The sequence below is a fragment of the Vicugna pacos genome, chromosome 11, assembly GCF_048564905.1.
Source record: "Vicugna pacos chromosome 11, VicPac4, whole genome shotgun sequence".
NCBI lineage: Eukaryota > Metazoa > Chordata > Mammalia > Artiodactyla > Camelidae > Vicugna > Vicugna pacos.
In genome coordinates, this window is record NC_132997.1 from 27,535,229 (window position 1) to 27,548,104 (window position 12,876).

The following is a 12,876-nucleotide window of genomic DNA, read 5'->3' on the forward strand; positions in this document are numbered from 1 at the left end:
TTTAAAAGAATCATCGCTGGATCTTCCTAAATCACGGAAGACATACAGTGTATATATTCTTACTGTGTATTTTACAGTGTATATTTTTACTGACTGTGATATTGCAATTTATAAGAAACACATATTTGTTCAGATGACTAAAACATACTTCTCACACACATTTGGTTTTTGTCCCTGTTTCTGGCTCACAGCCCCTAAACCCCGTGGAATTCCCTGAGCAGTAAGAGCAGCGGGGGCATCTTCTGTTTTATTTGGTCTCTTGTCCCCAGTTCCTGACATGGCTTCTGAGCCTTAAAGGTGAAATGTGTGTCTTGTTATTCACAACGAGCCCCTTTCCACCACTGCTGGGTGTATGTCAATGAGGTGACTTTTGGAAAGCACCTGCAGATGGGGGCTGTTGCCGGGGTCACCAACCATGAACAGAGGTTGTAAGTCCCACCCACCTGATTTCCTGGGAGGAGAGACGGGCTGGAGACTAACTTAGTCACCAATGGCCAATGACTTAATCAATCACTCCCATGTAATGAAGCCTCCATAAAACCCCAAAAGGATGGGTGCAGGGAGCTTCCAGGCTGAGGAACCAAAGCACTCCCAGGTACCACTGTGCTGCACCCTAAGTACCACGAGGACGGAAGCACCTTTCCTCGGGATCTCATGCCACGTGCCTCTTCATCTGACTGTTGATCTGAATCCTTGAATATCCTTTGTAATAATTCAGTAATCTAGTGAGAACTTGGTTTCCTGAGTTCTGTGAGCCACTCTAGTAAACTTGAACCCAAGGAGGTGCTCATGGGAACCTCTGACTTATAGCCTGCAGATCAGAAGTACAGGTGACAATCTGGGCTTGCGACTGGCATCTGAAGGGGGTGGGGGGCAGTCTTGTAGGACTGAGCCCTTAACCTGAGGGACCTGATGGTATCTTCAGGTGGACAGTGTCAGAACTGGGACACCCAGCTAGTGTCCGAGCACTGACTAGTGTGCAGAGGAGACCCTGCCCTTACCCCCACCCCCACCATACAATATGTTGGGAACTGGGAGCAGAAACCTTTCTCTGACCCTATCACAAAACCTTAAATCTGCTTTTCGAAAACTCCTAGTTTTGCAGGGGAGGATATAGCTCAGAGGTAGAGCGCATACTTAGCGGGCACGAGGTCCTGGGTTCAGTCCCCAGTACGACCATTAAAATAAGTAAGTAAACAAACCTAGTTACCCCCCCCACCAAAAAAATTAAATAAATAAAATAAAATGTTTTTTAAAAATCCTAGTTTTCTGCTGGTTTGCTAGTTTAAGCTACATACATCTAAATTTTTTTTTAATTTTTTAAATAAAATTTTCTAAGTTCGCAAAAATAAAAGTGTGCTGACCCCCAGGTGCCCATCAATCAGTCACTCAGTAACACACTCAGCCCGTCCTGCTTCCTCATAGTTTTCCCACAGGTATCACTGCAGGCATAAATACTTCAGTTTGTGTCTACAAAAGATGAGGATCTTCACAAGACATACTCCCCAGGCCATCAGTGCCACTAAGTAAAATTAATACTAATGCCTTAAATTTTATCTACTACCCAGTGCCTGTTACGTGAATTCTGGGGATTTAAGTGAACAGATGCATATGCACATGTTCTGATGAGGCTACGGGGGCCTGGAGCTGAGATCCCAGAGGGGGAAGTAACTGACACTTCAGACAAAGACAGCCCCTAACTCAAACTGAACGATGCACATTTTTTTCATAGTCTGACATGAAACTGGGATGTCTTTCACAAAGAATGACACCTTACGATGCTATGGCCAGGCACAGGCTACGATGCCCCTTGTCACTACCCACACACGCTCAAACGTAAAACATGCCACCAGCAAAGCCTGCAGGAGGCATGTCCGTGCCTTGGAAGAAAACTCCAGAAGCAAGCATCAAGCACCAGTAATTTCAAGACACTAGATCGAGTGGGAGAGAAATGCCCGGTGAGCTGGGGGGTTGGGCTAAGTCCCCAGAAGGGTCTGAAGTTGGCCAACTCTAGGAAAGGCCAAGCGATGGAGAGAGCCCAGAAGCACGGGCTCTCAGCGCTTTTCTGGGTGCTTTTAGGAAATGCTGCATCCACCAAAGATCTTGGTGGCACAGAGGATGGATGTCTCTGTCTCAGGGAAACAGGCACTAACATCTCTTAGGCAAAAAGCAGACACCGAAAAATTGTAAGGAGCCCCTCACCCAATGTATTTCATGTGTATTTTCCTTTTTCTCTATGTGCAGGAGTGATAAATGGAAAAATCAATGTCTAATTAAATCTAAAAGAGCCCCTTAAAGAAGTAGAAAATAAAACTGTTAACTGATAAGAAACCATGTGTCAAAGGTCAACGGACAGTGTTTTTTCTTCCCTAGTGGTACATAAAATAATGGTTTTTGTGAACAATGGCATCTTAGATTTGGGTACATCCCAGAGACAGGGGGACATCAGTGATCATTAAAGTGTGACGGGAAAGAAAACAAGTGGACTGCTCGTTACGCAGGGTCGGGGGGAGTGGGAGGTGGGAAGGTGGTGGCAGGGAGGGGATCTCGAAGGTCACAGAGCAGAAGCTCACAATCTAGGTCAACAGGAAAGCCCTGGAGGCAGGAAGGACCAGGGCAATGACCTGACGGCCTCCCACACTGGGCCAACCGGCTCACCACCCGGGACAGTGAGACCCACCCCGTCCCCCGCTCCCCGCCAAGAGTCGGCGTGTTCCTTTATGGGCGTCGCTAGGACACAGGCCTCTGCTCTGCACCTGCTCCTCCAGCTCCCACAGGGTGACAGCTAAGAAAGCGAGTCACCTTCGTCTGAAGTCCGTCCCTGTCCTGGAGCAGCGCTCTCAGGAAGACACGCGGTCACTTTCAGGGCTGGCCCCTGCAGCAGACAGAGATGAAGAAGCCTCGATGGCAGCCCCTGAGTCTGAGGCCTTTAAAAGCACCTTTTCTCTGCAGCCACATGCACTTCCTGGGTGTTTCACCCAGAAATGCGCTGAGGCACGGCGCACACCCTCATAAGGCATCTCACAAATGCCAACAGCTTCTACAAAAAGCAGCTGGATGCGCTCACTTGAGATCCAGGAGGACCTGTGATTTCCCACCGCCCCACTCCCTAAAGGGGCTGTGGGCAACAAAGTCACACGTCCATTTTATTCTCCATGAACGTCACGGATCACGGTGCCTCAACATCACCCCACTGCCAAGATCAACCTCTCCAAAGCCCAGGGACCAGGCAGGCGTCTGCCCTCCAGCTTCCAGCTTCCTAAGAAATCCACAAGCCCCATCACCCAGAGCAGCTCACAGAGCCGACATCCCAGGGGAGACCCCGTGCGGGAGCAGGTGCACAGGGACCAGCGGGATTTCTCATTAAATGACAGCGTGTGTGGAAAGCAATCTACAAATGAGGGATGTGATTTAATGGTGTGCCAATAGTGGACGGTGAACGGATGCTCGCCTGGTCCACCGGGCCCTGCAGAGATCAGCTCAGACGTCATGCAACGAGACTGCTCCACAAGCACATTCCACAGAGTCAGTCAGCGACTTAACCTTTGGGCACCTAAAGTGGTCCTGGCTCCTGGCGGAGAGGGTGGTCTGGGGGTGTGCACAGCGCATTCACCGGGACGAGTTCACACCTCACCCGAGACACCTGCCGAACAACAACAGGAGATCCGAGGTTCCCGTAGGATGGAGGAAACTCCACCACTGACAGAGCAGAGGCAACAGCCTCCAGGAAAGAAAACTGGCTCGTTTATTTAGCAAAAGAAACCAAAGCATTCAGAGATCACCAAACAGGCCAGACCCAGCTGAACGCAGGGGTGCCCCTGAGCAACCTGAGCCAGGGACTCGCCTGCTTTGGGTATCAGCTCAAGCCCATTCAAGTCGCACCTCCCCGTGGAGCCCACAGGACCCCCAGTGACACTGCAACCCCCCCCACCTGGTCCCGTCTCCTCCATGGCACTCAGCCCCTTTTCACACTACGTAACTTCCGTATCTACCACATTCCGGCCTAGCTCCCTCCCAGAGTGGAAGTTCCTCGAGTGCTGAGATTTTTGTCCCTGTTCTCTTCACTGCTGGATCCCCAAATGCACAACCAGCACCCGGCACACAGCAGGTGCACAAGGAGTCCTCACTGAAAGAACGGCAAGAGGGGCCAGGGCCTGTCTTCACGTCTGCTCCTGCCAGGGGGCAGCTGAGGACTCCAGGGCAGGCAGAGGCCTGAGGATAAGGACACATGAGACATTTCACAGAGCAAGTGGTAAAAACGGAGAGAGCGGCCCTCCCATCAAGGCACCTGCTCCACAGCGCCTTCCAGGAACACCGCCACGGTCACAGGACGCAGGCACCGCTGGAGCACAGAGGGAGCGCGGGAATCCCGGGAAGTGACAGCCAGCACAGAACCTCACCGGCCGGCCCAGGGGCGGGTCCTCCCAGCAGACCACCCTGGCGCTGCCACCCAACAGCTCCGTGACCTTGGGGAAGCGCCTGAACCTTTCCGTGCTTCAGTCTTCATCAGTGCAATGGGAGGCCTAAAAGGACTGTTCTGAGGGGTAAACCAGTTGATGTCTGTCCAGCATCAGGACACACCTGGCACACAGTGGGTTGTAAGTGCTGATTAAGTCGAAACGCTTTCCGAGGGTTCCACCCCAAACTGCACCGAGGGGCAGCCCTGCTCCGTGAAGACAGCAGAGGAAAAAAAGAAATCAAAGTTAACATGGACTCTGGCAGTGGTTCTTAACCGAGGGCAGTTCGGCCCCCAGGGGACACTTGGCAGTGCCTGTAGACACTGCTGGTTGTCACAGCTGAGGCGGGAGGCGGGGACCACCAGTGTCCAGTGGAAGCTGCTAAACGTCCTGCAGTGCACAGGGCGGCCCTTCGCGACAAAGATGATCTGACTCCAAATGTCAGCCACGTCGAGGCTGAGATGCCCTGAGTCAGAGAGACCCCGGCCCCTAAGCACCTCAGTCCCTGCCAGACGCTTGTCCTGATCTGCGCTCTGGGAATTCAGCAACTCTCTCCCCAGCCATCCCGGCCAATCCTCCTCTCAAAGTGGCACCGGGCAGGACCTGGCGGCCAGCAGGAGGGGCCCGGGAGACACTTCAGAGAGGCCAGGGTGGGCGGCCTGGGCAGGTTGAGCCCAGGTTGAGCCACGAGCAGCCCCTGCAGGAGCCGCAGCCCGGGGCACATGACTCCTGCAGCCAAGGAAAGCGGATTAAATGTAAGCCCAGGAGTGAGATTCTGTGTGACCGTTTTTCGGTTCCTTCAAACCCAGCCCTGATGAATCACTGCCACCTACCCTCCGGCACGCTGAGAAACCCAATCCATACAGAATGACACACGTTCCCGGGGCCTGTAACCCTGCTCGTGACTAAATGCAGAAATGCCCAGTGTCTCAGCCTGCCCTGCAGGAGGCAGATGTGAGCAGGAGCCCAGACCCGCCGGCCTGCCTCAGGCAAGGGGCACAGAGAAGAGTAGGTGCCTCTGTGACCCGGGTGGGAATGAGACAGGTGGGGGCTCTCTTGACTAGACAGATAACCCAGACAGGCAGCACTGGTACCTCCACGCCTGGGGTTTATCACTTAAGGTCAAGCACGTGGCCAAAGGGCAGGGAATCCTCACGCCAGCTAAGAAAGCAAGGTCAAGTTCCACTGTGAGGGCACAAGCATCTGCTGGAGGCTTGGACCGATGCATCCAACATCACCCTGATGGAGGAGAGCTCCTCATCAGGCCGAGCCTACCCTGGGTCCCACCCGGGAGGGCTTGCCCATGGAAGTGCCAAGAGGTCCTCCTGAAGAAAGCTCAGCAGGAAGGCGGTGTGGGGGCCAGGGATCCAAGACCACAGCAGCAGAACGAGGATCCCCAATGGCAACAAGGAATCAAAGACTTGCTCACAGGGGAAGGCCATCTTTCAGGTTATGGAAGTGACACCAGGCCAGCCCCTGCTTCGATCCAAGCAGCATCGTTACAGGAGTGATGCTCAGCTGTTACTAAGGACCGCTGCGGCAGGGCACGGGAGCCGGGTCCAGGAGCCCCCGCCCGGCCGGGATCTGCCTCTTTAGTTGCTGACCGTGAAGCTGGGCTCCCGAGGGAGGAGCAGAGCAGCTGGGGCTGGGGGCTCAAGAGACGTTTGTTTAACAAAGTATCTCACTGTCTTAATTCGTGCGGCATGGCTGTAAGGGTGTGTTTCCATCTGGATGTCCGCCCAGCTTGTACGTCTTAGCATCATCCAGGCAAACGGAGCCTCCAGAACAGGGTTCACAAGGATAAAAGCAGAAGAACAAAAGGGGGAGTGGGCTTGGCCAGGCTGGAGGCTTTCTCACCCCACAATTTCTGCCGGGCCGGCTGGGAGACTTCACAGACGTTTCCCAGGAGCACCTTGCCTCCTTCCCGGGATCTCAGCCAGGACCTCGCGGTCAGCTCCTGCGTTTCCCAGGCCCCTGCCCCAGGCAGCCGCTCCACCACCCCCACCTCCATCCACAAAGCCGCTGCCGCTGGACTTGCTAGAAGTCAGGCAGCACCGCACTGCTGGCCCTGACATCGACCCCTTCCCAAGCTGAGTTCTCTCTCCCCAGAGACTGAGATATGGTATATACACAAGTGTGCATGTCTCCCCCTCCCTGCCCCGACGGTTTTTCCGACCACCTCTCAAGTACCCGTTCCTCTAACCCAAACAGGAGCCCCACCACCACTCACCAGGACGGAGGGTGGAGAGATTGCCAGGGGGCCCGAAGCCCCGGCACAAGGTCAGGCGCTCCCCGGGTCCCCCGGCCCCATCCTGAGGCCTGAGAGGGCTCAGGCGAGCTGGCCCGCCCGGTGCTGGGGGAGGCACATGAGGCTTTTCCATTTTCACTAGAGGGCTGAAGGGAGAGCTCGTCATTCCTGCCCCATGTGAGCACGGGGAGGGGTGGGGGACGGCGCGTGACATCACTCCAGTACAGCGAAAGAAACTCTTTTTCTTTAGAGCAAAGGTCCTTTGTGTGCCATCTGTCACAATCTCCGGCTATATGGGGTTCTTCCCCCACAACTGCGCTCCTGACCTCAACTTCAAGCTCTCCTTGCCCATGGAAGTCTTTACCTGATCCTAGGTGGCGGGCTGTGGCCTCAGTCTCCCTTCCCAACCCCTCGCAGACATGCTCACAGCTCTGCTGATTGCCATGAAAGTCCTGTGTTCAGCTCCCCTCCTGCCGCAGGTGGGGGGGGGCACCCAGACCCCGGATGGGAGCAGAGCAGGCCAGCCTCCTCACCACGGGACCCCCTCTAAAAGACACACCAGTGACACTCCCAACTATCTGTGCTCTGACCACTGAGTACCCACCAAAGAAAGTGTGTGTCCTGCGCCCACTTTCCTGATGGCTGCCCACCGATGGGACCCCTACTCTGACACCACAGCTGGCATGATGTCCCAACCACTTCCCAAAAAGGCAGTCCTTGATGTCATTCAGGGTTCATGGTACAAGTCCAAATGAACAAACCAAGTCAAACTTGGAGGAATGGATGAGGGATTTAAAAAAAAAAATTCCAGAGATCAAGAAGAAGACAGTTGAGATTCCTGGTTCACTACTTTTTCAAGATGTTTAGGCTCTTCCCCTTTTTTTCTTCCCCCCAAATACCATCTATTCAGCACCTACTGTTTGCTGACACCTACCAAGGGCGTTTAGTCTTTGGCTACAGGAACTTTCCCCACTATAAAGATGAGGCAATGAGGGTCAGAGAGGTTCAGTACATTACTAAAGGTCACTAAGCAGAAAGGGGTAGAAAGCTAGTTTTAGTGCCAATAAATGGATTCGTGCCACTCCCCTTCATTTAAGTTTCCACTGCCTGGCTCAAAAAATCATGAATGGTTCCCTGTGATCAATTAAAGTAAGGCCAACAAGTCAGCTTGGCATTCGAAGCCCTCCAGGATCTAGTCCGAAACGCCTCCTCCAATTTGACACCCTAGTAACACCCTAATATTCTCCTATACCTACCATGCTCCAGCCAAGTGAGAGCCCCCACCATGCCAAGAGCCCCCGCCCTCGCTCTCCCTGAATGCCTCCGACGGGCTCTCACCCCACGGCCGCCACGCTTGGACCCCGGGGCAGGGGCTGCAGCACCTACCCCTGCTCAACCAGGAGGGAGGGCGGAAGTCCGGGCGGCCAGGCCCTGGTCACACCCTTCGGGAACACTGTCCCTGCCTCCCACGGGGGTGGGAGCCCAGACAAGGGGCCCTGGGCTTGCCACAGTGTCTCAGGGGAGCTCACTCGCACATACTGGAAAATCCTCCCCTTTCCAACCTAAAGAGCCACACTTTACCCAGAGGCAGGTTCCTTTCAACAGAAATCCCTTCCTCTCCCTGTGGCTCCATCCACTGCCAACACACCAGGGCCCAGGGGAGACTCAACATGATTAAAATTTTAAAGCATTTAAGATGCTCAAAGGAAAAGCATCCTTGAAGTGCAAATCATCAATTTAGGGGAAAAGAGCAAATTATGGGGGAGGGAAGGCTCTATACAAATGTAAATAAAATAAAACAGCGGTTTAAACAATATTATGCACAAAAGGGCTGACCACACACCCTGAACTTGAGCGCTGAGTCCTGACTGGTGCAGCAGTGCATGGGCTGATTTCTGGCACCTGCTCTTGCTTTCGTTTATTAAACTTGCACTTGAGGTGAGCTGGCTCTCTGGGTTTCTCCAAACGGAGAATAACAGCCCTACGAGGAGTTATTTAACAGGCCGGGCACACAGTGATAAGCCCGGGCTGGGTGCTGAAGCAGCAGAAACAGCAGTCAGGCTCCCGTCAGACAACCAATCCCCCAGAGGCTCATCCTGAAGCCTGGAACCCCGTGAAAAACCTCAGGGCAAAGAGAAATTGGCTCAGTATGGAATCAGAGCCTTGCCCTGATCGGCAGGAAACAAGAGAAGAAACCTAAGTCCACTTACATCTAAAGAAACTATCGCTAATATTTAAATTGTCTTTCCACGCACACCACAGTATCTTTTTATGTCCATACTTTACAAGCTAGAAAATCTATATATTTCCTTTCATCACCAGGATGAACTAAATTTGAAGAGACTCTCCAGTCTCTGAATCCATGGAAACAATTCAGAAGGAAGAAAGACTATGCAGTTTCACATTCCAGATGAGGAAACGCAGGGTAGCGGGTTCTGCTCACCCCTCCGGCAACTGCCGCAGGGCATTTACTTTAAAGATCAGGGTCCACCACACTAGGCTAGCGAGTCTTCCACTCCAATTTCAAAAGCTATTGCGTTTACACGCCTCTTCCCCAAATGACAAATCACTAACCCATTCTAAGGGCTAGGATTAAATTTTACGGTTCGTTGACAGAAAGAATAGAATCCCAAATCGCCAATCCAGGTGTAATTGTTCATCTCCCACATTTTTTTCTACGTGGTCACGGTCCCTTCCTATTGCCACCAGGCCACAAGGAGTTTTCAGATTATTTTTTTTAAGACTTAAGATCCACGTGGAAGACCCTGCAAAAGCCACCCACCAGGGAGAAGCCCACCTCTCCAGATGCTACCACCACACTGTTGCTGCTTCTAATCCCCTGTGCCAAGAAAAGTGGCAAATTCAAGGAAAGGGAGACACTAAGCAAGCATGGCTTACTTCCTTGGTCTTCTTTCACAAGACAGGCGAAAAGCTTTGTCAGGTTTCACCAGCACTCCCGGCTCTGCGGACCAGCGAAGGCACCGTTTCATGGGAAGAAAAGCTTTTAAAATAATCCGTTTAACGTGACCACAGTTTTAAAAGCTGCGGGGCTTTTACTGGGAGCAACGCTCTTTACCATTCAAGAATGAACAGAAAAGGGAGACTTCATGTGCATGAACAACAGTCCCCTGGGTTAAAACAGAAAAAAAAAAAAAAAACAGGGCTGAGAGTACACGTCAGCTCAGAAATAAGCCAGGCCGGTTCTGGCCGTGAACCTCTCATTCCTGCCCCTCCAGAGAAAGCAAACCTATGAAACTTACCACGGATCAAATAAGATACCTACCTTCATCTAAAACCTTCAGCTGAGAATGAATAAATGAATGAATGAACGACTCAAGGAAGGAAACCTCTGAAGCGGAGGAACCGCAGCGTTGACATTTAAGGTCTGATTTTTAAGTTAGTCTTTTTATCCAATTACTCTTGTCGTGCTTTTTCCAAGATACCATTCATTCCCTGATTCCAGCCCAACTCATGGTCCATCTCCAATAAGCCAGAATTTCCTGGGTTGGCAGTGACACTAAATGTCACAGTAGAGGGGTTCCACGGTTTAGGGGCCGCTTTCGAAGCCCATTAGCCGCCAAACACCACAAACACCCTTGGTGGCGCGTGCACAGCCGAGATCCCTGCTGTCCCAGCTCGATCACACCGTCGGGCGCTCTGGGCGCTCCATTTCCTCCCGAAGGCGCCGGGCTGTCCAGAGTGGCTCACAGGTCCCCACTGCCTAACCCCTCGATCCTTGGAATCTGTCAAGCCTTGGAATCTGTCAAGAACACACTGAGCAGAGGGAGCACCCTCGCGGAACGGGGGCGTGGGGCTGGGAAAGGCAGGGGCCGGGGACCGCGCGGGAGGGCGGGCCGCGTTGGGCAGAGCAAGCGCGGGGGCCGGGAGGGGGCTGTCGGGGGTGTCCGCGGCCGGCCTACCCCGGGCACAGCGGTGCGGCGGGCCCCCGCCTCCACCGCCGGGGCAGTCCGCTGCGCCCCCGCCCCGAGAGGTACTGGGCAGAGACCCAGAACTGCCCCCTCCCTGGCGCGGCGGCAAGGGGGGAGGAGAGGGGGTTACAGCGGCTGGTATCAAAGGGCTGAAAAGAAACTTGAACTCCTCTCTCCTAAGGTACGTGACACGTTGGAAAGGCAGCCGCCTCTCCCACCTCCTCCCCACCCCCTTTTGTGTTTCCCAACACCCCCAACCCTAAACTTGCCACCGCAGGGGATGGGGCTCCCGGCGGCCGGACAAGTCTCAACTTAAATTACGCGGAGCAGAGAGAGGGATCGTCGGGCGACAAGGTGTCCGCGGCCTCAGCCCCGCGGGGTTGCGCTGGGCCGCCCTCTTCCGAGCCCGGCGAGCGCAGAGGGGCCGGGGACACCCCCCGCCCTGCGGACTCGACCTGGAGGCCCGAGGCGGGGGCGGGTGGCTCCAGCGGAGGTCCGCGCAGAGAAGAGCAAGAGGGACCAGGAAGCCCCTCTGTACCCCGCGGCACATCCGAGCGAAGCAGGGGTCCGCGCGGGGCCGGGGGCGCGTGGGCGCCAGGGATTCCGGGGACCGGGCCGCGGGCGGGCGCCCCACTCACCTTCCTGCCGGCGCCGCCGCCCGCGCCCGCGGCCAGCGCGGAGCCGCCCCCCGAGTACATGTAGTAGGCGATGCCCAGCACCCACAGGAAGGCGAAGCAGAGCAGCATCCGCGAGCGCCGCCGCATCCTCCCAACTCGGCCGCCGGCCGCGGCCGCTGCTCGCGAGTGCTGCCTGGGGCCGCGGCGGGCGCGGGCCGGGGAGGAGCGGAGGAAGGGGAAGGGCGCGGCGGCTCCTCCTCCCGCGCGGCTGGCGGCGAAGGCGGCGCGCGCCCGGCGCCCGAGCTCCGCCCCGGCCGGGAGCGCCGCGCGGCGCCCGAGCAGGAAGCGGCGGCCGCGGAGGCGGCGAGGGGGTCAGGGAGCAAAGGGCGACCAATCGGCGGCGGCGGCGGGGGCCTGGCGCGGGCGGAGGAGGGGATTACCGCGTCTCCACGGCGGCGGCACGCCGGCCCCGCGGGGAGGGCCTCCGCCGGCCGCCGCCCCGCCTCCCCGCCGGCCGCCCCCGCCGCGCCCCTCCACCCCCGTGAGTGACAGGTGGCTGCCCGGCCCTGGGGGGCGCGCGCACACGTGCGCACACACACGTGCACGCGCACAAGGGCCGCCGGGGCGCCGCTGCCTCGCGCTGCCCCGCCGGCCGAGGGGACCGCCTCTTCAGTCCTCGGTCTTCGGGACCACCCCAGACCCCTAGCAGGCTCGCTCTTACTGGCCTGCCGACCTGAGTTTTTTGGTGCGAATCCCCCTCCTGGACCCGACTTGGCTGCTGCTCGCTGCAGTTCCCTTGCTAATCTTGCAGTCAGACATCACTGATCCCCAGGTGTCCGTTTTATTTGTTTATTTAGGCAGAGGTGCGGGCCTAGACGTGGAAACTGAGAGATGGTTTTCAAGGGAACATTATTCCGGGGATGAACAGAGCGCTTAATAGCAGGGTTTTCTTTTTGGTTTTTAACTAAACACGAAATGAGGAAGAAGGAAGGCAATGTATATACATATTTAAATCTTTTCTTTGTGGTTGGTTGCTTTCTTAAAAGAAGAAAGAAGAGGCAGCACATGAAACATCTTTAAAGATGCAAGAAGACAGATCTGTCTTGTAACAGAATCTGTGTAACCTTGAAGGTGCCCTTGTAACAGCGAAGTTTCCAGTGTTCCTAAGAAAGGAAGAAATGTTACTTGGCATTTTAATAGGGATTCCAGGAGCTGCCCAGTCTAGGGGATAAAGGAATCTGATTCTCTACTCAAATCCGCAGCAAAACACAAACACGATAAACAAACAAGCCTTCACACTAGTAGGGGAGCAAACGCCATGAACTGAACTTCAAACTACTTCTTAAGTGGAAGAAAGGAAAGACATCAGATTCCAACAGGGCTCCCTCCACTGTTGCCAAGGATTTAAGTGAAACCCAGGCTTAAATCCCTCTGTAAAGAGAAAGTCCAGCACCAAGAACCAAACACTGAACACAGGTTGGGTACTTGACTGAAGAAAGGAAGAGGTTTGAAAGAGAATGAGACAGGAGGTGGCAGCCTTGAAGAAGCCTTGCTTCTGGGAAAAGTCAGATAAACAGAAAGAGCAATGCCCTTCTGAGGTCTGGTGGTGAAGGGAGAGAAGGAAG

The 12,876-nt window shown here is 54.8% G+C and overlaps 1 protein-coding gene across 1 annotated transcript in view; it reads right to left on the reverse strand.

Annotated features, from left to right (window-relative positions):
• The window catches only part of GALNT2 (polypeptide N-acetylgalactosaminyltransferase 2), a 185,992-nt gene extending 174,347 nt beyond the window's left edge, over nt 1-11,645 (reverse strand). The window contains exon 1 of the mRNA XM_072970972.1: nt 11,273-11,645. Within this exon, the coding sequence (XP_072827073.1) occupies nt 11,273-11,398 (126 nt within the window). The 5' untranslated portion in view covers nt 11,399-11,645. The remainder of the gene's footprint in view (nt 1-11,272) is intronic.
• Nucleotides 11,646-12,876: the final 1,231 nt, after the last annotated feature.